This window comes from Ostrea edulis, chromosome 10 (genome assembly GCF_947568905.1).
Source record: "Ostrea edulis chromosome 10, xbOstEdul1.1, whole genome shotgun sequence".
Classification (NCBI taxonomy): domain Eukaryota; kingdom Metazoa; phylum Mollusca; class Bivalvia; order Ostreida; family Ostreidae; genus Ostrea; species Ostrea edulis.
In genome coordinates, this window is record NC_079173.1 from 47,802,507 (window position 1) to 47,828,089 (window position 25,583).

A 25,583-nucleotide genomic window follows, 5' to 3' on the forward strand; every position below is an offset into this window, starting at 1 on the left:
GTACGCTCGAACTGCCTATGGTCGTAACCGGAAAAGGTGTTACTGCGCATATCTGGTCTACCAAACAGCAACCCATGCTTACAGAATGATTAAACTTTAGTAAGCAGACATGCGCATTGAAGGTCCGGAAGCAAACTAGGCGAGTTTCGGAAGTCCACTAGACATCTACCATGACTGAACTAGGCGAGTTTAGGAAGTCGACTAGACATCTACCCTGACTGAACTAGACCCAGGTCACTGTCAGTTTTCACAGGCACTGGATGTCGTGTAGTTGTAAAAACAGTTCTGTTGATACGTCATTTCAAGGAAAGCTTCTCTGTGTTATTCATTTACAAATAAAATCAATGATCACGTGGTGTCACGGCCTTCCACGCAAAAAAAAAACAGAAGAAAATTTGTCTTCCGTGAAAAAATACGAAACTATGGTGAATAAACACTGATGTTATATTTGTCTCGTAACACCAATACCGTGTTGTCAATATTAGATTTCTTTGTATATGGGCCTCCGTGGCTGAGTGGTTAGATCATCGCGCTCAACATTACACGACCTCACACCTCTGTTCGGCGCGGGTTCAAATCCCGCTCGCCCCGGTAAGTGTGAAAATTTCCCAGTTTGCTTGCGGGAGGTCGGTGGTCTCTTCCTAGGTACATTGTATCTGGGTTCTCTCTTTCACCAATAAAAACTGGGCGCCACCAGATAACTGAAAAATTGTTGAGTGTGGCGGAAAAGAAAACAGCAAACAATAAATAAATCAATCAATTGATCAACTTTCTATATTTTTAAAAAATCAAGTTTAGACGATATTTATTTCATAAAAATCAACATATTACAATATACACATGTGTACAATGGAAAATACATGGACAATAAATTTCAAATAAAGATAAAGAAGATAAGTAAAGATAAAGAAGATAAGTAAAAAGGGGGAAAAGTCTGTGTAGATTGGGAAGAAAATGGAGATCGGAAGAAAAGTGGAGATTGAAAAATAAGCGGATTATTGGAAAAAATGGAGATTGAGATAGCAGTGGGGATTGAGATAGCAGTGGAGATTGAGATAGCAGTGGAGATTGAGATAGCAGTGGAGATTGAGATAGCAGTGGGGATTGAGATAGCAGTGGATATTGAGATAATGGAGATTGAGATAATGGAGATTGAGATAGCAGTGGAGATTGAGATATCAGTGGGGATTGAGATAGCAGTGGAGATTGAGATAGCAGTGGATATTGAGATAATGGAGATTGAGATAGCAGTGGAGATTGAGATAGCAGTGGAGATTGAGATAATGGATATTGAGATAGCAGTGGAGATTGAGATAACAGTGGGGATTGAGATGACAGTGGGGATTGAGATAGCAGTGGAGATTGAGATAGCAGTGGAGATTCAGATAATGGAGATTGAGATAACAGTGGGGATTGAGATAACAGTGGAGATTGAGATAACAGTGGAGATTGAGATAGCAGTGGAGATTGAGATAGCAGTGGATATTGAGATAATGGAGATTGAGATAGCAGTGGAGATTGAGATAGCAGTGGAGATTGAGATAACAGTGGGGATTGAGATAGCAGTGGAGATTGAGATAGCAGTGGAGATTGAGATAATGGAGATTGAGATAGCAGTGGAGATTGAGATAGCAGTGGAGATTGAGATAGCAGTGGAGATTGAGATAACAGTGAGGATTGAGATAATGGAGATTGAGATAACAGTGGAGATTGAGATAGCAGTGGAGATTGAGATAGCAGTGGGGATTGATATAGTGGAGATTGAGATAACAGTGGAGATTGAGATAGCAGTGGAGATTGAGATAGCAGTGGAGATTAAGATAACAGTGGGGATTGAGATAGCAGTGGAGATTGAGATAGCAGTGAAGATTGAGATAGTGGATATTGAGATAGCAGTGGAGATTGAGATAGCAGTGGAGATTGAGATAATGGAGATTGAGATAGCAGTGGAGTACATAGGATAGGGTAATTCGGATGTATGTGGATATTGAAAAATAAGTGGAGATTGAGTAAACAAGTGAATATTGGGAAATGTCTAGGTTGAATATTAATTAAACAAGTGGACATTGGGCTACAGGTGGAGATCGGAAAATGGAGATTTGGATACAAGCTAAACATATGCAAGGTGAAGATAACGAACAGTGATCAATCTCATAACTCCCACAACAATGGTGGAATAGCATTGGACACTAATGTAACAATGCTGTACGTAGCTCTGAGTGATTAAGTGCTGATTTTCAACATGAAGTTAGCCCTAAACATTACACAACTTGGGGGGGGGGGGTTACACTTCCAAAATAAAGCGAATTTGTAACCTCGTTTACTTTCTCAGGACCCTGTGACGAAATAGTACTGTATCGCCAAAGGCATGGCTTCTGTGCGGTGCCCATGTCACGTGATGACTGACGTCGATATTTTTCTCCGGTGTTGTGAAATCGTCATCCATGCAGACAAGTAGGACGGTAAACTCTGAAAATCGAAAAATGTATGACATGTTAATCTCGGCAATATTTTATCTTTTCCATTTTTAGTGTAATGTGTATAATTTTTCATTTGTATTCCAAAATTCTAATTTGCATTGTGAAAGTTTCCATTTGTGTTGTGTAATTTTCATGTTTGTCGTAAACTTTTAATTTCATTGCATTTTTTTTTTCATTTGTACTGAATTCGAGGGATTGTCTATTTTGGTTAGTTACAAAGGATTTCATTGGATTAAACCATGACTAGATTATCACGCCATAGACTATATCTTGTTCATAACTATTGTTCACAAACAAGTAGTTTCTGCTGAGCCTCCCCAGCTCATCAACCTCGCGTTTAACAAGCCCTGTACGGAGATAGGGGATCAGTTTATCTTGTAGTTGAGCGTCCTTAGGGAATCCGGGCTGTGATAGGTCCTCAGTATCCCTTTCTTGTCGTAAGAGGCGACTAAATGGGGGTGGTCCTTTGGACGAGACCACAAAAATAGAGACACCGTGCCACAGCAGGTGTGAAACTCAAAGGCCGTAAGCGACCTAAGCGCCCGAGCATAGGCTTAAATTTTGCAGTCGTTTACCCACAATGGTGACGTCTCCATATGAGTGGAAAATGCTCGATCGGAACCTTAAACAATATGTACAATCAACCAATGTACTTGAGCATTCGGAAGAACTCGCCTCACTTATTTTTAACACGAACAGGTTAAACCTGAACCAATGAAATTCATCATAGGAAAACAAAATTGTATATCATCCCACGGATACAATGCAAATAAGAAAAATTATACAATAGAAACGGGAAACATAAAATACAAATAGAAATTAAACAAATACAAGGTAAACCTTTACAATACAAACGAAACATTATACAAATGTACAATATAAATGAAAATTATACAAATACAAATGAAATATTTAAAAAGAATAGATGTAAAAGATCAAAATATTACAACCAAATATTTTAACATACATGTACAAATGTAATGTGTCTTTTCACGTTCAACGAAAACAAGTTTTCATGAGCTACGATATGCATGTGTGCATCTAAAAGTGTCTATATCAATACTAGACCACCTAGACATTTTCTCTGAAGAATAACTTATTTTTATGGGGAATCGCAAAGCATTATCTTTCACAGCGTGAAAACGTTTCTATGCACGGTCTTTTACGTAACTTGTATATAAAAATTCCCACATTGATTATTTTTTTCCACAGTACAGTTGTTGAATTCGACTTCTTACTCGGCGAAATCAAATGTGAACAAACACAGACTGTTATCTACAATATCAATGATACGCAGCTTCCGAGATACCAGCTCTTCTTTGATGGAGGTACGTTCAGTGTTCTGTTATCTACAATCTCCATACTTACCCTTATGATTCCGAAAAAGTGAAAAGAAATTGAATGCCTTAAACGAAATGAAATCCCGATAGAACCTTAACAAATTGTGTTGAGATTTTAAAATCCTAAGAATCTAGCTGTCCAGAATAATAATCTACTTATTTAGTTTTGTTCAATAAGATACCAATTTTTGTTATTTCTTTTATACTGTTAGATTTGGTATCATAATATCACCTTGAAATTTCATTTTCTCAAGGAAAATACAGAAGAAAAAAAATTAAAGTTTTACATGCATTTTATTGAGATCCAAGATGAAATCCATAATTCGTATAATATAAAACTGCATTATTTATTTTTTGGAAAAACCTTTTGAAACCGTGAAATTTTCAGCTGGTTAGAGGATACATACGATACTATTTTTAGATTGAAGACATTTAAATCTACTTTATCTCGTTGAACATTGCAGATTATTTCAAGCACAATGTGAAAAAAACATGGCACGAACCTTCTTTACATAACAAAGAATTGTGAGTGCTGTATCTCACTTGTAACTCAACAACTGCATGATATTCAAATTTTGGTTGACCATTAGAAATAATTAAGCATTGTAAATAATGAAAATGGAAAAATAGAATATAATATAATAGTATATCTCCTTAATACCATATCTAATTCTTGACATTTATGTTACGTACAAGTAAATTCCGGTTGTTGTTTGTTTGTTTGTCTGTCTGTCTGTCTGTTTGTTCGGTTGGGTGTTTTGCCCAAACTACTTGAACAAAAGCGTTTTATACGTTTCCCACCTTTGGTATTTGCAGGGATCTATGTATTTCCTACATTCAATGTTTCTATTCTTTATATAAGATTCATTTCATTGACCATTATCCATTATTTCTCATCAGCTGCTGTTTACAAAACAATGATCATCTAAAATGAATATTCACCTCTCATCGTGCCCTTTCCTCTAGGGTTGTCGAACTTTGGTATGACCCTTGATCTTCCAAGGTTGTCGAACTTTGGTATGATCTCCGACCTTTTAAGATTGTCGAACTTTGGTATGGCCTCTGACCTTTTAAATGACATCCAATTAACTGCAACACGGTTGTCACGTGATGCTTCCAAAATCCTGGTGAGATCGTTCACAGCAATGTCGACAGACAAATAAGACCGAGGCGACACTTTGTTAGGAGGAAATTCAGCATCATCGCGTGATGAAAACATCGTGCTCGGGTGGGAGTTCTCGAAGTACCACTTATTGCGAACTTCGTCGTGTCTTTTGTGCAGAAGTTGTAGTCTTGATGAACTTCCGATGGCCGCGTGTAAACTGACCACTTTGAGTAGACAGGGTAGGAATGATTGACAGGTAGTGATGTACATCCTTACTGACAGAGAAAAGATAATAAAAGTGTAATGATGCATGTGCAGAAAAGCACGTTAATTACGAATTCAGGCTTATTACCAAGTTATGTCTAGTCCTCTATGAAAGGAAAATGACAAAAACTGAATTGAATATAATGTTTAAAATGAAAAAAAAAAATCGTTATAAAAGGTGATTGTACGTTCATTTTTAATTCAAGGGGAATAGAAATTTACTTCGTTATATCCGTAAATTCGATATATCCGTGTTCGCTAAATTCGAAGTTTACTGTAACAAAGTTTAGTTATAGCGAACTTTTCCCTCTGGTCCTGCAGGTTCGCTATAATGTCTCACGGCGTGACCGTTTTTTGAGGGCGAAACAAAAAGTGTTGGCATCTATAGAATCTATGTACATTACCGAAACAAAAACATATCCCGAAGTTAGCACCTATAACCCTCTATCGAAACATCCTCCTAACTTTGATACGCATTTGATCCGCCTATTCATTGGACGTGGGAAACATAACGTAATTGATGTAAACAGTGCATTGTGACATTACATTCAATGTCGGTGTTTAGCAAAATTCACAGACATAGGACACATGGTACAATCGCGTTAATCGACGACGTGAACTTAAGTGCACGAGATTCAATATGGAGAACCACATGACCATGTGCTAGTATTTGAATTGACGCCATTTGGACCAAAATTTTCAAGTTCCATGGGTATGGTTTAATTTTTCATTAGTTTTCTAGATTTTCCCTTTAAACATTCATATATAGGTGTTACCTTTAGGAAGAGTTTCGCTCTCTATAACCGTGTTTTACTGTATAATAATGAACTGGTTTTTGTGTTGGCCTTGGAGGCTCGCTATAACCGTGTTTTATTGTATAATGAGATTTGATTATAATGAATTGTTTTTGATGGCCCTGGAGGTTCGCTATAACCGTGTTTTCCCATACAACGATAAATCAAAATGAGATAATAGGTAAATGATTAACTGATTGTGCAAAGATATTTTTTTTAAAAAGGGTGATGAAAAAGAAGAAGAAACTGTTGTGACCCTGCAATGATTAATTCATGAACGACGAAAAGAGTAAATCAGAAATGACGTAATTATACATTTACTATTCTGGTTGATCGTATTGTGCAGAAGTATCACCCTGTGCCTCTCCTCAAACCTTCCGCGTATTTTCCTCTAACTTCCCGATTTTCTTCTAACCCTCAGAGTATTTTCCTCTAACTCCCCGAGTTTCCTCTTACCTTCAGAGTATTTCCCTCTAACTTTCATCGTGCATGTATTTCCACCTAAACTTCAGAGTATTTTCCTGTAACATTCAGAGTATTTTCCTGTAACCTTCAGAGTATTTTCTCTAACCTTCAGAGTATAGTTTCCTTTAACCTTCAGAGTTTCTTCTAACTTTCAGAGTATTTCCCTCTACTTTTTACCGTATTTCCTCTAACCTTCAGAGTATATTTTGCTCTAACCTTCAGAATTTCCTCTAACTTTTCCATGAACTTTCAGAGTATTTCACTCTACCTTTCAACGTATTTCCATTCAACCTTCAGAGTATTTCCCTCTATTCTTCAGCATATTTTCCTCTAACATTCAGAAGTTTTTTCCTCTTACCTTAAGATAATTTTCCTCTAACTTTCATAGTTTTCTCTAACTTTCAGGGGTTTCTCTAACGTTCGGAGTATTTTCCTCTAACCTTCAAAATATTTTCCTTTAACCTTCAGAATATTGTCCTCTAACCTTCAGAGTATTTCCCTCTAACCTTCAGAATATTTTCCTCTAACCTTCAGAATATTTTCCTTTAACCTTCAGAATATTTTCCTCTAACCTTCAAAATATTTTCCTTTAACCTTCAGAATATTGTCCTTTTGTCCTCTAACCTTCAGAGTATTTCCCTCTAACCTTCAGAATATTTCCCTCTAACCTTCAGAGTATTTCCCTCTAACTTTCAGAATATTGTCCTCTAACCTTCAGAGTATTTTCCTTTAACCTTCAGAATATTTTCCTCTAACCTTCAGAGTATTTCCCTCTAACCTTCAGAATATTTTCCTCTAACCTTCAGAGTATTTCCCTCTAACCTTCAGAATATTTTCCTCTAACCTCCAGAGTATTTCCCTCTAACCTTCAGAATATTGTCCTCTAACCTTCAGAGTATTTAACTACAATAAGTACGGGCATACAGTGTTGTAATGTAATCCGTTAAACCTCTTTATATTTTTTCTTTTCACTTTCCCCTGTAAATAATGACATTAGTACTAACCTGACAGTAGCTTGCGTTGTCTATACGCTCCGTATTTTGATATGCTGTCCCTCTTGGTTTCTGATTTAGTATATATTTCTCAAGGTGTAATCCGTATTTAGATATTCAGACCTCACTGATTTCAATATATGCCTCTCAGTGTATATTCCGTATTTAAATATTCTGCTGTCGCTGATTTCTTATTTAGTATAATCCTCTCAATGTACATTCCGTATCTAGATATTCCGCCCTTGTTGATTTCTGATGTAGTTTCCAATTCTAAAGGTATGCTTCCATTTTCGTCATTTAAAAATTATTGATATGCATAAATGAAAACCAGAGATCCAAAGTTTACAGAAGATTCAGACGGATTAGGCGTGGTTGCTCGCGATCGGGTTCCTCTGAGTTTTAGAGGCGCCAGACATGACGCATACTTGTAGAAAGTGTTATATTGGGATGTCACAGTTTGGAGGTTCCGCGATAGAGATTGGATTACAAGTATCAAATTCAAAGATTTTTTCACTCATTATTTCAAAACGTCATTACTGAATATCATACCGATTCGAAAAATGATTTTTTTTATCGGAAATATGAAAGAATAAACTTTTTATACCTATTGCAAGTTTTTTTAATCTTAGAAATTAGAAGGTGTAACTTAACACACAGAACTAGAGTGGTTAGTACATTGTTAATTAGAAGGTCTAGAATAGCACATATAATTAGAGTGGTTAGTACATTGTTAATTAGAAGGTCTAGAATAGCACATATAATTAGAGTGGTTAGTACATTGTTAATTAGAAGGTCTAGAATAGCGCATATAATTAGAGTGGTTAGTACACTGTTAATTAGAAGGTCTAGAATAGCACATATAATTAGACTGGTTAGTACACTGTTAATTAGAAGGTCTGAGATAACACACAGAACTAGAGTGGTTAGTACACTGTTAATTAGAAGGTCTGAGATAACACACAGAACTAGAGTGGTTAGTACATTGTTAATTAGAAGGTCTGAATTAAAACACATTACTAGAGTGGTTAGTACACTGTTAATTAGAAGGTCTGAGATAACACACAGAACTAGAGTGGTTAGTACACTGTTAATTAGAAGGTCTAAGATAACACACATAGTTAGAGTGGTTAGTACACTGTTAATTAGAAGGTCTAAGATAATACAGATAACTAGATTGGCTAGTATATTGGTTTAACGATATCTAGTGTAAGGTAATAACTTATTATGTTTGCCACTTCTCCGGAAAAAAAGTATCTATTTCCCGTATAACTGCTATTTTATTCCGTTGTCCTTTTCTTTTAGCGGAATTTTGCGGATAGGAAAAGTCTATATACTATTGCAAAAAATACCCGGTACGTCGTTACCTATAAATATAGATAGGTATAATACAACCAAGAAAATGGAAATGCAGAATCTACTATTTACGGATCAAATTGCAAAATTTCTAATCGTAAAAAACATCCGTGGTACGATATATATTTATCTATTTGCTTAAACATTAAACAGACGGTTTGGATCGGACGCCGTTTTGCCGGCAATATTTTACTACTTGTATTTTAATGTGATATCAAATGACTATCACGTGATGCGTTTTATCCAATGAAAGAGCGTCTGATTTGTTTCTTATGAATTGTTAGTTCGCTCTTTACATGTAAAACGTATACAGTACCAATTTTGATTCACCAGATGCGCATTTTGACAAATAATGTCTCTTCGGTGATACTCAAGCCGAAATTTTGGAAACTTGAAATAACAGTAGACTTGTACGAGCAATGCATGAGGGAGATGATCCTTAATTTTGAAATTAATTTTTAAACATTGATTTTAACTACGGATTGGTATCTTTACCTAACGGCGGGTGTAACCGGTCGACAGGCAATGTTTACTTCCCCTGGGAACCTTATCCCACATCTGATATGTCCAGGGGTCTGTGTTAGCCCTATTCTTAATTTTGCATTCTGAGAGTGATCATTGTTACTGATGAGGCCTACAAAATGAAATGCATTATTATAATAAAAAGACTGACGTCAGAATCAGACAGGATGGGGAGAGAAGTTTTGTAAGTGACTGACGTCAGAATCAGACAGGATGGGGAGAGAAGGTTTTTAAGTGACTGACGTCAGAATCACGTCAGACGGGATGGGGAGAGAAGGTTTGTAAGTGACTGACGTCAGAATCACGTCAGACATGATGGGGAGAGAAGGTTTGTAAGTGACTGACGTCATAATCACGTCAGACAGGATGGGGAGAGAAGGTTTGTAAGTGACTGACGTCAGAATCACGTCAGACATGATGGGGAGAGAAGGTTTGTAAGTGACTGACGTCAGAATCACGTCAGATTGGATGGGGAGAGAAGGTTTGTAAGTGACTGACGTCAGAATCAGACGGGATGGGGAGAGAAGGCTTGTAAGTGACTGATCTCAGAATCAGACAGGATGGGGAGAGAAGGTTTGTAAGTGACTGACGTCAGAATCAGACAGGATGGGGAGAGAAGGTTTGTAAGTGACTGACGTCAGAATCAGACAGGATGGGGAGAGAAGGTTTGTAAGTGACTGACGTCAGAATCAGACAGGATGGGAAGAGAATGTTTGTAAGTGACTGACGTCAGAATCAGACAGGATGGGGAGAGAAGGTTTGTAAGTGACTGAAGTCAGAATCACGTCAGACAGGATGGGGAGAGAAGGTTTGTAAGTGACTGACTTCAGAATCACGTCAGACAGGATGAGGAGAGAAGGTTTGTAAGTGACTGACATCAGAATCAGACAGGATGGGGAGAGAAGGTTTGTAAGTGACTGACGTCAGAATCAGACAGGACGGGGAGAGAAGGTTTGTAAGTGACTGACGTCAGATTCAGACAGGATGGAGAGAGAAGGTTTGTAAGTGACTGACGTCAGATTCAGACAGGATGGAGAGAGAAGGTTTGTAAGTGACTGACGCCAGAATCAGACAGGATGGGGAGAGAAGGTTTGTAAATGACTGATGCCAGAATCAGACAGGATGGAGAGAGAAGGTTTGTAAGTGACTGACGTCAGAATCAGACAGGATGGGGAGAGAAGGTTTGTAAGTGACTGACGTCAGAATCACGTCAGACATGATGGGGAGAGAAGGTTTGTAAGTGACTGACGTCAGAATCACGTCAGACAGGATGGGGAGAGAAGGTTTGTAAGTGACTGACGTCAGAATCACGTCAGACAGGATGGGGAGAGAAGGTTTGTAAGTGACTGACGTCAGAATCACGTCAGATTGGATGGGGAGAGAAGGTTTGTAAGTGACTGACGTCAGAATCAGACGGGATGGGGAGAGAAGGCTTGTAAGTGACTGATGTCAGAATCAGACAGGATGGGGAGAAAAGGTTTGTAAGTGACTGACGTCAGAATCAGACAGGATGGGGAGAGAAGGTTTGTAAGTGACTGACGTCAGAATCAGACAGGATGGGGAGAGAAGGTTTGTAAGTGACTGACGTCAGAATCAGACAGGATGGGAAGAGAATGTTTGTAAGTGACTGACGTCAGAATCAGACAGGATGGGGAGAGAAGGTTTGTAAGTGACTGAAGTCAGAATCACGTCAGACAGGATGGGGAGAGAAGGTTTGTAAGTGACTGACTTCAGAATCACGTCAGACAGGATGAGGAGAGAAGGTTTGTAAGTGACTGACATCAGAATCAGACAGGATGGGGAGAGAAGGTTTGTAAGTGACTGACTTCAGAATCACGTCAGACAGGATGAGGAGAGAAGGTTTGTAAGTGACTGACATCAGAATCAGACAGGATGGGGAGAGAAGGTTTGTAAGTGACTGACGTCAGAATCAGACAGGACGGGGAGAGAAGGTTTGTAAGTGACTGACGTCAGATTCAGACAGGATGGAGAGAGAAGGTTTGTAAGTGACTGACGTCAGATTCAGACAGGATGGAGAGAGAAGGTTTATAAGTGACTGATGTCAGAATCAGACAGGATGGGGAGAGAAGGTTTGTAAGTGACTGACGTCAGAATCAGACAGGATGGGGAGAGAAGGTTTGTAAGTGACTGACGCCAGAATCAGACAGGATGGGGAGAGAAGGTTTGTAAATGACTGATGCCAGAATCAGACAGGATGGAGAGAGAAGGTTTGTAAGTGACTGACGTCAGAATCAGACAGGATGGGGAGAGAAGGTTTGTAAGTGACTGACGTCAGAATCACGTCAGACATGATGGGGAGAGAAGGTTTGTAAGTGACTGACGTCAGAATCACGTCAGACAGGATGGGGAGAGAAGGTTTGTAAGTGACTGACGTCAGAATCACGTCAGACAGGATGGGGAGAGAAGGTTTGTAAGTGACTGACGTCAGAATCACGTCAGATTGGATGGGGAGAGAAGGTTTGTAAGTGACTGACGTCAGAATCAGACGGGATGGGGAGAGAAGGCTTGTAAGTGACTGATGTCAGAATCAGACAGGATGGGGAGAAAAGGTTTGTAAGTGACTGACGTCAGAATCAGACAGGATGGGGAGAGAAGGTTTGTAAGTGACTGACGTCAGAATCAGACAGGATGGGGAGAGAAGGTTTGTAAGTGACTGACGTCAGAATCAGACAGGATGGGAAGAGAATGTTTGTAAGTGACTGACGTCAGAATCAGACAGGATGGGGAGAGAAGGTTTGTAAGTGACTGAAGTCAGAATCACGTCAGACAGGATGGGGAGAGAAGGTTTGTAAGTGACTGACTTCAGAATCACGTCAGACAGGATGAGGAGAGAAGGTTTGTAAGTGACTGACATCAGAATCAGACAGGATGGGGAGAGAAGGTTTGTAAGTGACTGAAGTCAAAATCACGTCAGACAGGATGGGGAGAGAAGGTTTGTAAGTGACTGACATCAGAATCAGACAGGATGGGGAGAGAAGGTTTGTAAGTGACTGACGTCAGAATCACGTCAGACATGATGGGGAGAGAAGGTTTGTAAGTGACTGACGTCAGAATCACGTCAGACATGATGGGGAGAGAAGGTTTGTAAGTGACTGACGTCAGAATCACGTCAGACAGGATGGGGAGAGAAGGTTTGTAAGTGACTGACGTCAGAATCACGTCAGACAGGATGGGGAGAGAAGGTTTGTAAGTGACTGACGTCAGAATCACGTCAGATTGGATGGGGAGAGAAGGTTTGTAAGTGACTGACGTCAGAATCAGACGGGATGGGGAGAGAAGGCTTGTAAGTGACTGATGTCAGAATCAGACAGGATGGGGAGAAAAGGTTTGTAAGTGACTGACGTCAGAATCAGACAGGATGGGGAGAGAATGTTTGTAAGTGACTGACGTCAGAATCAGACAGGATGGGGAGAGAAGGTTTGTAAGTGACTGACGTCAGAATCAGACAGGATGGGAAGAGAATGTTTGTAAGTGACTGACGTCAGAATCAGACAGGATGGGGAGAGAAGGTTTGTAAGTGACTGAAGTCAGAATCACGTCAGACAGGATGGGGAGAGAAGGTTTGTAAGTGACTGACTTCAGAATCACGTCAGACAGGATGAGGAGAGAAGGTTTGTAAGTGACTGACATCAGAATCAGACAGGATGGGGAGAGAAGGTTTGTAAGTGACTGAAGTCAAAATCACGTCAGACAGGATGGGGAGAGAAGGTTTGTAAGTGACTGACATCAGAATCAGACAGGATGGGGAGAGAAGGTTTGTAAGTGACTGACGTCAGAATCAGACAGGACGGGGAGAGAAGGTTTGTAAGTGACTGACGTCAGATTCAGACAGGATGGAGAGAGAAGGTTTGTAAGTGACTGACGTCAGATTCAGACAGGATGGAGAGAGAAGGTTTGTAAGTGACTGATGTCAGAATCAGACAGGATGGGGAGAGAAGGTTTGTAAGTGACTGACGTCAGAATCAGACAGGATGGGGAGAGAAGGTTTGTAAGTGACTGACGTCAGAATCAGACAGGATGGGGAGAGAAGGTTTGTAAGTGACTGACGTCAGAATCAGACAGGATGGGGAGAGAAGGTTTGTAAGTGACTGACGTCAGAATCAGACAGGATGGGGAGAGAAGGTTTGTAAGTGACTGACGTCAGAATCAGACAGGATGGGGAGAGAAGGTTTGTAAGTGACTGACGTCAGAATCACGTCAGACGGGATGGGGAGAGAAGGTTTGTAAGTGACTGACGCCAGAATCAGACAGGATGGGGAGAGAAGGTTTGTAAGTGACTGACGTCAGAATCAGACAGGATGGGGAGAGAAGGTTTGTAAGTGACTGATGCCAGAATCAGACAGGATGGAGAGAGAAGGTTTGTAAGTGACTGACGTCAGAATCAGACAGGATGGGGAGAGAAGGTTTGTAAGTGACTGACGTCAGACTCAGACAGGATGGAGAGAGAAGGCTTGTAAGTGACTGACGTCAGAATCAGACAGGATGGAGAGAGAAGGTTTCTAAGTTATTGCACGTCATCTGTATTTTGTATCTGCTATTTTTAACATTACATGCTACACATTGACAAGAACGACGTTCTGAGTTGATCAAATGAAGAGGAAAGAAATACCCATGTTTCTGCCATATGCGTTAACGTACTCGGCACCGCTCATTTAGCATTGTATGAGAATTCAGACTTAAAACTTGCGCCATTTCACTCTATAGGTGTTCTATTCATAAAAAAAAAAAAAACAAAAAAAAAAAACAAAAAAAAACCAGCAGATGATTGTTCAGACAATGTTATGACATCACGTTCTTGGGGGAAAAGTTACCAACATGTGTACTTATGACCTTGCGTTGTCTTACTGAAGGGTATTATGAATACAAGGGATGGTGTGCGGATAAAATTTGGAGAAATCCCGTGAGATTCCTTTCAATGTCAACCAGCGATATTCCTCGGTAAGCAGCCACTCCTCCATAAACCCAAACACATCCACCTCTTATCGTACACAGAAATGAAACGACACCCTGGAAATTCGATTGTTTAAAGAGCGAGATCAGAAGTTCAATGTCTGATAGAAAAAACCCCACTTAGTTCACATAATTTCTATTAAGACACCCCTCCCATCAATGTGACTCTATATATATATACTCAGTCAATGTTGATTAATGCGTGTATTACGCGATAGCTGTCCCCCCCCCCCCCCCCATTCCCCCCAACCCCCTAACAAAATGCGTATACATCGTACACAACGCGATAGCTGCGACAAAAACGTTTTATTGACGAAGAATGTAAGCGCTTAGAAAAGTTAAAATCGGACCAAAATCATTCGTATTCGCGTGTATTATAAAATCGATGTCGGATGACTGATACTTGTAGGAGTCTTTACACCCCCCCCCCCCCCCCAACTATTTAGATTAAGATTTTTATCCGACATCGTCCACAAACGTCTCAAAAACGGCAACGCCTTTTTATGATAATTTTGCTGACAGCAACTTATTGATTTCTATCAGCCATTGGTATGTCCAAGGTTTAAGGCATACGCACCAAGTCTGAATATCTACATATAGTTAATAAATGCTTACATAAATTAATCAAAACACATCCTCTACATATAGTAAATAAATGTATATATAAATTAATCAGATCACAGCCTCTACATATAGTAAATAAATGTATATATAAATTAATCAGATCACAGCCTCTATATATAGTAAATAAATGAATATATAAATTAATCACGGTCTCTACATATAGTAAATAAATGTATATATAAATTAATCAGAGCCTCTATATATAGTAAATAAATGTATACATAACTACATCGGACCAGTATATCTGCATATAATATAAAAATTCATTAAATAAATGTCAACTACACAGAGGGAAAATAAATTAATATTGAATTATAGAAATAAACCCAGCACAATGGCTTTGACATATACATTATTTTTTCTTTGAATGCGTGACCAAGTTCACTACCAGGAGTACTTTTCGTACTTTGATTTCAGTGAGTATGCCGTGACCATAAAGTGAAAGGTGTGCTTTTAACTTGTGAAATATGAACGGGCTAGGTTTTTTCCCCCTTCAATATATGAACAGAAAACACGATACAGGCTTTGAGCTGTAGGAATGATCTTTCATCACGCCGTGTCCTTCAACAGCGATAAGATATCAAGCGCCCTCATTCCAGCCCATCGTAACAAGTCCCCAGTCACGGTAATACAGCTATGAAGATCTGTCTCGTTATTCTGTGTATCGGATTCGCCAGTAAGTATTAAACTGAATCATTTCTATAACTGATCTCAGTAAAACATTTTGTTCATGTTCTTTTGAACGTTTTATAGAATAGTATACAGTGTACCGGTATATTGTTTGCCTGAAACTGACGGATACCGAAAGTCCTTGATCGGAAATTGGATGATTTCAATAACTGATCCAAGTAAAAAGAAATTAAGCGCGGGAAAAATTCGCACTAATTACGCAGTTATGAATAAGCATGTTAATTTACCCCACGCAGATAGTTATAGATATTTGATATAATGTATATTATATTCTTTTCCCCATGTACAATGTTGGACGTGGAAGAAAATGCATACCTGACCCCCAGCGTAAATAACCTCTGTTACATTTTGAAAGTTCCATACAATGGAAAGTATTGCTTCCAACTGATGGATACCGAAAGACCTTGGTGGCTAAATGGAACAAATTTAATGATTTTAGTAACAAGCATCACGATCATATACTGAAAACTTTTAATTTTCAACTAGTTCTGATCCATTAAAATATAAACACGTTGAAGATAACAAAAATCATAATTAGATTTTGAATATTATTCAAAAAGTCAATGAAATATCTGTGTGATTTTAACAAGTCAAGGGTAAATGCAAAATTTAATGTTTGATTTAAGGTATTCAATGTATAATGAAAGAATACTGAAATTTTTTGGATGTTTTAAATCAGCATAAATGTTTATTGTTACATGTAAATGATGATGAAATTGAAGTACACATATTTTGTAAGGGATTAAAACCTGACCTTTTTGCACTTTTCTTTTGAAGAGCTACATGCCTTTTGTAAAAATGAAATAAAACTAATTTTCTAGAAATGTGTCTGGTAAATGGTTAATTTTATTATATATTTTCGTAGAGAGAAAGTGTATGCAACTTTCTACCTAGAGATTTGTATGAACAATGATAATTTGTTTTCAAAATATTTCAATAAAACATGTTCTTCCAATAAACCTGAATGTTAAATTCTAGGTGAAATAAGTCAAGCGGTAAACCAAATTTTGAAATTTCCTATGGTGGATTATTTTTATTTGACAAACTTTATAAAATGATAACATGATTACAAAAATCCCATCACCTAAATATGAAGTGTAGTCGTTAAACATTATTTACCTTAATCCTATTCTCAATTTATTGTCATGGAACCTGGTTTCAGCAGATTTGTCGTTTCGTGTCATTTTTATCGTAATGATTGATTGATTGTATCTTGTTTAAAGTCTCTCTCGAGGAATTTTCACTCATGTGGAGACGTCACCAAGACCGATGAAAGGTTTCAAATTTAGGCCTTTGCTCGGCGCTTACTGCCATTGAGCAATGGGGGTTCTTTAGCGTGCCACACCTTCTGTGACACAAGGACATCCGTTTTCAAGGTCATCTCCGAGGACTCGTGACATTCACGCCTGATGCTGAGCGTTCAGTGGGATATTACTTGCTGATGGACGCTCTCAATAGACAGATAAATGACATGCCCTGTTATCGACCGATTTCATCACTGTTCCTAGCGAAATGGACCCCTATCTTATCCAAAAATGTTTTTTTTTTTCAAAAAACGTAATAATGAAAAAATGTGACGTATTTTTTTTTTTTTTTTTTTTTTGCATACTTGTAAAGACAAAGATCACGATTACCAATCACGAGTTGGTTGTCATCTTTGATTGACTTAAATATTTTAACAACAATCGACATTGCTGTAATATTTTGAGAGATGTTCTCTGTAGTTCACACTTTAGAACTAATATATTTAAGGGCCCAGTCTTATTCTTTGATATTTACCTTTCCAATGCTTTTTGCTTTTGATATCTTCACCAATCAATGTGAACAATGCGAGTATGAATCTTGATAAATATAGTACGACGGTTTTAAATTGCGAGAGATATTCCTACAGAAATGAAAGCAAAATATAATTATACAAAAACTGAATATCAGTTTTGAAAATGCATGAGTGTGTGAATAGCAACGCTTCGCGCCAGCATACTTCCTTTAGCCTGTTAACCGCTTTTTGTATTGTGCTGGTGTGAAGTGTAGAAGTTCATACGCCGGTAAATTTTCAGAAATGAAATTTATCTTGATAAACTGTTACTGGTACTTCATAATTTATTATCTACATCATTAGCCGATGATGGTTGATTGGTTGGTTGTATAGTGTTTAACGTCCTGATCTAGAACTTTTCATTCATACGGAAACGTCACCATTGCCGGTGAAGGGCTGCAAAATTTAGGCCTATGCTCGGCACTTATGGCCACTAAGCAGAAAGGGAACGAATGAACGAATTTTAGAGGTATATATGTGCCGTATTAAACAGTATTTTGTTCGATGTTGAAGAGCAGATCGTGTAATTTTTTATGATTATAGGAGTACTGGTCTACTCAATGTAAGAGGGGGAGTACTGGTCTACTCAATGTAAGGGGGGGGGGGGGTACTGGTCTACTCAATGTAAGGGGGGTGGGTGGGTACTGGTTTACTCAATGTAAGAGGGGGGGGAGTACTGGTCTACTCAATGTAAGGGGGGGGGGGGGTACTGGTCTACTCAATGTAAGGGGGGGGGGAGTACTGGTCTACTCAATGTAAGGGGGGGAGTACTGGTCTACTCAATGTAAGGGGGGGGGTACTGGTCTACTCAATGTAAGGGGGGGGGTACTGGTCTACTCAATGTAAGGGGGGGGGGAGTACTGGTCTACTCAATGTAAGGGGGGGGGGGAGTACTGGTCTACTCAATGTAAGGGGGGGGGTACTGGTCTACTCAATGTAAGGGGGGGGGGGGGGGTACTGGTCTACTCAATGTAAGGGGGGGGGGGGTTACTGGTGTACTCAATGTAAGGGGGGGGAAGTACTGGTGTACTCAATGTAAGGAGGGGGGGGGGGGTACTGGTCTACTCAATGTAAGGGGGGGGGGGGGGGTACTGGTCTACTCAATGTAAGAGGGGGGGAGTACTGGTCTACTCAATGTAAGGGGGGGGGGAAGTACTGGTCTACTCAATGTAAGGGGGGGGGGGGTACTGGTCTACTCAATGTAAGAGGGGGGGAGTACTGGTCTACTCAATGTAAGAGGGGGGGAGTACTGGTCTACTCAATGTAAGGGGGGGGGGGAAAGTACTGGTCTACTCAATGTAAGGGGGGGGGGGTACTGGTGTACTCAATGTAAGGGGGGGGGTACTGGTCTACTCAATGTAAGGGGGAGGGGTACTGGTCTACTCAATGTAAGGGGGGGGGTGGAGTACTGGTGTACTCAATGTAAGAGGGGGGAGTACTGGTCTACTCAATGTAAGAGGGGGGGTACTGGTCTACTCAATGTAAGGGGGTGGGGGAGTACTGGTCTACTCAATGTAGGGGGGGGGGGGCGATTTTCTAGTGGATGTTGGTTGTATATAGTTTTACGTCCTGCTCAAGAATCCCTCACCAACACAGATACATCATAAATGCTGGCGAAGGGCTGCACAATTTTGTCTATTAACAATAACTTTCATTCATATGTCGATTCGATATATCCCTGTGAGCTCCAAATAAAGACATCACAAGGTCGTCCACTTCTGCTTCATACTTGGATGTTTTATTGAAGGTAGACATTAACGGCAAACTGACGACTCATCTGTATGACAAACGGGATGATATCAGCTTCTCCATCGGCAACTTCCCATATCTATGTAGTAATAATCCATTATCATCTGCATGTGGTGTTTACATCTCTCAACTGATTCGGTACGCAAGAGCTTGTTCTGCGTATGGTCAGTTTTTAAATCAAAGCAGGCTAGTAACAAGCAAGTTAATGGTACAGGGGTTCAAACAGTCTCGTTTAAAATCAGCTTTTCGCAAATTCTATGGTCGTTATAACGATCTAGTTCGCCGATGCAACCAATCATTAGGTCCAATGCTGTCTGACATGTTTCATGCCGATTGTTGGCACACTGATTTGACTACGGATAACTCCGTTTACCTGTTCAAGATATAGGGCTCACGGCGGGTGTGACCGGTCAACAGGGCCCGACTCTCTATTGTGTATTGCTTGTAGGATTTACAAAATTGATCACTGTTCGTTATCTTCACCTTTCATATATTGATCTAAGTCTCACATTATAGGTCTCACCGTGAGTGTCACGTGATCTAAGACTCAATGGCTAAAAAGCAGGTGTCTACAGTGTAAAAATACGATCGAAACATAAAAAGTAAAACCAAATTTCTATTAGGTTTCCTCTGTGGAAACGCCTAGATTCTATCAATTTCCAAGGATGTGGCAACACTATCATCACTCTGCAATATCCGGTTTCCATGACATGTTGAGGAGTGAACAGGTGTTTTTTTCCGTTTGAATTACAGTAACCGGTTCCGGTAAGAGAGTGGTTGGAGAGCTTGCTTCGCAACTGAATGTTACGGGTTAGAAATTTAAGTCCAACGATCGCTTGAAATATAAAACTTTTAAACTACATATTGACTATTTTTCACCAAGCCTCAACATTGAATTGAAACATTAAAACAATGGATCTGTGTCGCACGGTAAATATACCATGATGGCAACGACGCTAAGTGTCATATAGAGGTCAAAATGACTCTATGCATGTGAGTAGTTCTCGAAAATTTTGCACGTCAAAAAATATAAACTGAACAAAACAGGTTTGGAAGATTTTGCGGTGTTTTTGTAACCGATGAATTTAAATTTCACCTATCAGAAGATGGTGAAGCACCAGAGAGAACGTGTAACAGTTGAAAACTCGTGTTTACTCTGTCAGTACTTTTAGTACTTTGATTTTTTTAATAACAGGTGCCCAGCACGGACACGGACATAATGGCGGAAGTTATCATCCAGATTCGCAGACTCACATCGACACTGAGATTGAGAATATGAACGTCCACTTCGGGAAGCATCAATGTCTGGATCTCCTCTTAGTGGACTGTCAGCATCACGTGACAAATGGAGACGAGATGATCTGTGGCAGTAATGGAGTGACCTATGACAACCAGTAAGGAGACGAAACAACATGAAACCGTAGAGACGGGCCGAATAGAGGGGGGGGGAGGGGGGGGGGGGAGAAGACAGAGAACAGGAAAGACGGGGAGCAAAGAAAAATGGGAGGGGGGGGGGCGACATGGGACATTTTTACATTTACATTGGATACTTTTGCATTGACATATAACATCTAATTATCCCATATTTAACATTTCTACGTCTACATTTAACATGGAGAGACGGAGAGCAAAGAAAAATGGGAAGGGGGGAGGGGGGGGGGGAGACGGCACGGGACATTTTTGCATTTACCTTAAATATTTTTGCATTGACATTTAACGTCTAATTATCCCATATCTAACATTTCTAGTTATATTTTTACATTTAACATTTTTACATTTAACATTTCTACATTTAACATTTCTACATTTAACATTTCTACATTTAACATAACATTTCTACAATTAACATTTCTACATTTAACATTTCTACAATTACCATTTTTACATTTAACATGTCTACAATTAACATTTCTACATTTAACATTTCTACAATTAACATTTCTACATTTAACATAATATTTCTACATTTAACATTTCTACATTTAACATAACATTTATACAATTAACATTTCTACAATTAACATTTCTACATTTAACATAATATTAACATTTCTACAATGAACATTTCTACATTTAACATTTCTACAATTAACATTTCTACATTTAACATAATATTTCTACATTTAACATTTCTACATTTAACATAACATTTATACAATTAACATTTCTACAATTAACATTTCTACATTTAACATAATATTAACATGTCTACAATTAACATTTCTACATTTAACATTTCTACAATTAACATTTCTACATTTAACATAATATTTCTACATTTAACATTTCTACATTTAACATAACATTTATACAATTAACATTTCTACAATTAACATTTCTACATTTAACATAATATTAACATTTCTACAATGAACATTTCTACATTTAACATTTCTACATTTAACAAAACATTTATACAATTAACATTTCTACATTTAACATTTCTACATTCACATTTAATGTTTCTATATTTACGTTAAACGAATGATGCTTAGTCATACGGATGAAATTTTGACCCCGTTGATCGTTCATCTAAGTGCAACTGTTTCATTTCTCAATTGTTTGTCTGAAACACTATATATTTTTTTTATTTCAAGTTGTAAGTACGTCCATGCGGCCTGTATGTTCGTTCATCTAACAGTCGCACACACTGGGGCATGTTCCTCCACCACCGTCGCCGCAGGATCCACCTCAGCCCCCGCAGGAACCACCGCCGGAAACAACATGGGGAGTGCCGCCACCGGTGCACAGACCACTATGGCTGGCAGTACTCAACCCACCTCACCCCCCACCACCACCTTAAGTCCGGAGGTCATTGCCTTCCAGAATGTGTTCTGCAGAAATAAGGATTCCATAATGTGTCCCTCCGTAGTGACCCCTCTGTGTGGGTCCGACGGAACCGTTTATAACAGCAGGTAATAGCGCCGCTCTGTCCGTCTGTCTGTGACCCCGCTATGTGTGTCTGTCTGTCTGTCTGTAGTGACCCTCTGTGTATGTGTGTCTGTCTGTAGGGACCCCTCTGTGTGTCCGTCTGTCTGTAGTGACCCTCTGTGTGTGTGTCTGTCTGTAGTGACCCCGCCGTGTCTGTAGTGACCCTCTGTGTGTCTGTCTGTAGTGACCCCACTGTGTCTGTCTGTCTGTAGTGACCCCGCCGTGTCTGTCTGTAGTGACCCTCTGAGTTGATCTGACGAAACCGTCTACAATAACAGGTGGTAGCGCCGCTCTGTCCGTCTAAAGTTAACAATAGCAGATATCATATAGCGGGTTTTTGATAAATTTGGTCTATGTTAGGGATTAGATAACTTTTCGCCAAAATTTCACCCACCAAATATGCACTCAATTGTGATTTCATTATTTGTATGTAAGCGATAAAAATTCTCTGTACACCAAAGTCCATTCCGCTAGAATTTAGCACACCTTTGAACCAGCAAAATGCCAAATTTTAAACCCACGGAAAAAATCCCGCTATCAGGTAATAGCTTCACTCTGTTGGTCTGATGGACCTGTCAACAATAACGTTTTTAGTGTCAGTCATTATACATGTATATCATCATCTGAATGCGCCATTGGTTTTTATTATCATTTTCCAGGGACAGATTTTTTCAGGGGGGGGGGGGGGGTCTTTCATTTCGCCTCCCCCCTCCACAATTTATGGATCCGTCCTTTTCGCCATTATATATATAATACTTTTACCACCATCTCCTTATTAAGCCGACTTTATCTATGTTTTTGTGTCTTCCTCTAGTTGTCACCTGTCAAAGGCTCGCTGTGATAACCATGACCTACACACCGTGGACGGAAGCACGTGTGGACTGACCACGCCCGTCTCTGTGGCTCCTATTGTAGGATAGACTCATTAAAACATCCGATTTATATCCACCTCTTTTTCCTGTTAATGCTGTGGAAAACGATCTTATACAGTAAAACACGGTTATGGCGAACATGTTTATATTGAATTCACGCTTACAATGAAGTGATTTCCATTTTCTGCAGTTTTAAGAAACGATAAACTTATTGAATCCGAAGTACGTTTATACGTATAAAAATTCTTCGTCCAAGCAATTCGCTACAAGTGAGTTTTACTGTATATAATACATCTTTTGTCTGTCTACATACTGTGCATTTCCTTGGATTATTCAACTTGATGGAAAATACACGATGTAAAAAAATTTTAAATATCATTATTGATGGAAATGCTGTTATTTGCAAGTGAGAGATTTGGTGCTAATCTTCTTTACGTACAACTTAACAATTGTACAACATTTTAATGCGAAAACGAAAAGCCGAACCATTCTTCTCTAACCTCATTTTCTCTTCCATGGTTTAAGATAACATCACTACCCTAAATGTGTCTTGCGTTTTAATTTTTTCAGCCAGTTTTAAGAGGATTTCTCTATTTTGACGTATTCATTTCTACTTTTATGCATAATTGTTAAAACATAAATCTTGAAATATAGAACTCAATTACCATCAAAATAAAATTAAGTGTAACCAAGATTGGTGTTAACGTTCAACTTCATCGATTTCTGCGAAAATTCCATGCATTTTACTTCTATTAGTCAACGTCAGTCAGAAGACAGTATTATGAATGTCCTCGTAGCAAAGTGGTTCAAACCTGTTCGATCCGGATGTACGTGAGTGAGTAGTGGAGTCGCCCAATCGGACAGGTGTACCCCCCCCACCCCTCAAAGCAACGAAACCTTAGCGTTAAAATCCGAACCGAGGAGAAAAGTTAATGTCTAAACTGTAGAGTGTATTTGTTACTCTAAGTTAAACATGAACGTTCGATTATCAGCCAGACACAGGCACTCCACGTTTTAAATATCTATGATAAATAGATTGTCTTCCTGTAACATAATTATGTTTACAGGAAGACAATTTCTTTTTTATTATAGATATTAAAATGTCGAGTGCCTGTGTCTGGCTGGTGATGAACAGCTGATCAGGTGTTATATGCTACCCTGTCTCTAATATCGAGGATATCCTGTCTTGCGTTATGATTAAGAGCCAATACCACCGGGTGTTCCATAAACAACAGTCATATCATCATTTAACTAACAGTCAACACCACCGGATGTTCCATAAACAACAGTCATATCATCATTTCACTAACAGTCAATACCACCGAATGTTCCATAAACACCAGTCATATCATCATTTCACTAACAGTCAATACCACCGAATGTTCCATAAACACCAGTCATAGCATCATTTCACTAACAGTCAATACCACCGGATGTTCCATAAACAACAATCATATCATCATTTCACTAACAGTCAATACCACCGAATATTCCATAAACACCAGTCATATCATCATTTAACTAACAGTCAACACAACCGGATGTTCCATAAACAACAATCATATCATCATTTCACTAACAGTCAATACCACCGAATGTTCCATAAACACCAGTCATAGCATCATTTCACTAACAGTCAATACCACCGGATGTTCCATAAACAACAATCATATCATCATTTCACTAACAGTCAATACTACCGGATGTTCCATAAACACCAGTCATAGCATCATTTCACTAACAGTCAATACCACCGGATGTTCCATAAACAACAATCGAATCATCATTTCACTAACAGTCAATACCACCAGATGTTCCATAAACACCAGTCATATCATCATTTCACTAACAGTCAATACTACGGGGTGTTCCATAAACAGTCATATCATCATTTCATTAACAGTCAATACTATCAGATGTTCCATAAACAACAGTCATATCATCATTTCACTAACAGTCAATACTATGGGGTGTTCCATAAACACCAGTCATATCATTTCACTAACAGTCAATACCACCGGATGTTCCATAAACAACAATCATATCATCATTTCACTAACAGTCAATACTACGGGGTGTTCCATAAACAACAGTCATATCATCATTTCACTAACAGTCAATACCACCGGATGTTCCGTAAACAACAGTCATATCATCATTTCACTAACAGTCAATACCACCGAATATTCCATAAACAACAGTCATATCATCATTTCACTAACAGTCAATAATATCAGATGTTCCATAAACAACAGTCATATCATCATTTCACTAACAGTCAATATTACCGGATGTTCCATAAACAACAATCATATCATCATTTCACTAACAGTCAATACTACCGGATGTTCCATAAACAACAGTCATATCATTTCACAGTCAATACCACCGGATATTCCATAAACAACAATCATATCATCATTTCACAAACAGTCAATACCACCTGATGTACCATAAACAACAGCCATATCATCATTTCACTAACAGTCAATACCACCGGATGTTCCATAAACACCAGTCATATCATTTCACAGTCAATACCACCGGATGTTCCGTAAACAACAGTCATATCATCATTTCGCTAACAGTCAATACCACCGGATGTTCCATAAACA

At 38.9% G+C, this 25,583-nt stretch overlaps 1 protein-coding gene across 1 annotated transcript; it reads left to right on the forward strand.

The window, feature by feature from the left end:
- The first annotated feature begins 15,350 nt into the window (after positions 1–15,350).
- Positions 15,351–23,044, forward strand: LOC125666263 (tomoregulin-2-like). Its single transcript, XM_048899469.2, has 4 exons — positions 15,351–15,586; positions 20,361–20,559; positions 21,763–22,080; positions 22,911–23,044. The coding sequence occupies exons 1-4, from the start codon at positions 15,547–15,549 to the stop codon at positions 23,014–23,016; spliced, it is 663 nt and encodes a 220-aa protein (XP_048755426.1). The 5' UTR covers positions 15,351–15,546; the 3' UTR covers positions 23,017–23,044.
- The last annotated feature ends 2,539 nt before the right edge of the window (positions 23,045–25,583 follow it).

Bases quoted from the DNA above. Each gene is read 5' to 3' on its own strand.
- LOC125666263 (XM_048899469.2), top strand. From the start codon at position 15,547: ATGAAGATCTGTCTCGTTATTCTGTGTATCGGATTCGCCA. The intron at 15,587-20,360 runs GTAAGTATTAAA...TTTTAATAACAG, and splicing joins TCTGTGTATCGGATTCGCCA to GTGCCCAGCACGGACACGGA. The intron at 20,560-21,762 runs GTAAGGAGACGA...TTTTATTTCAAG, and splicing joins GGAGTGACCTATGACAACCA to TTGTAAGTACGTCCATGCGG.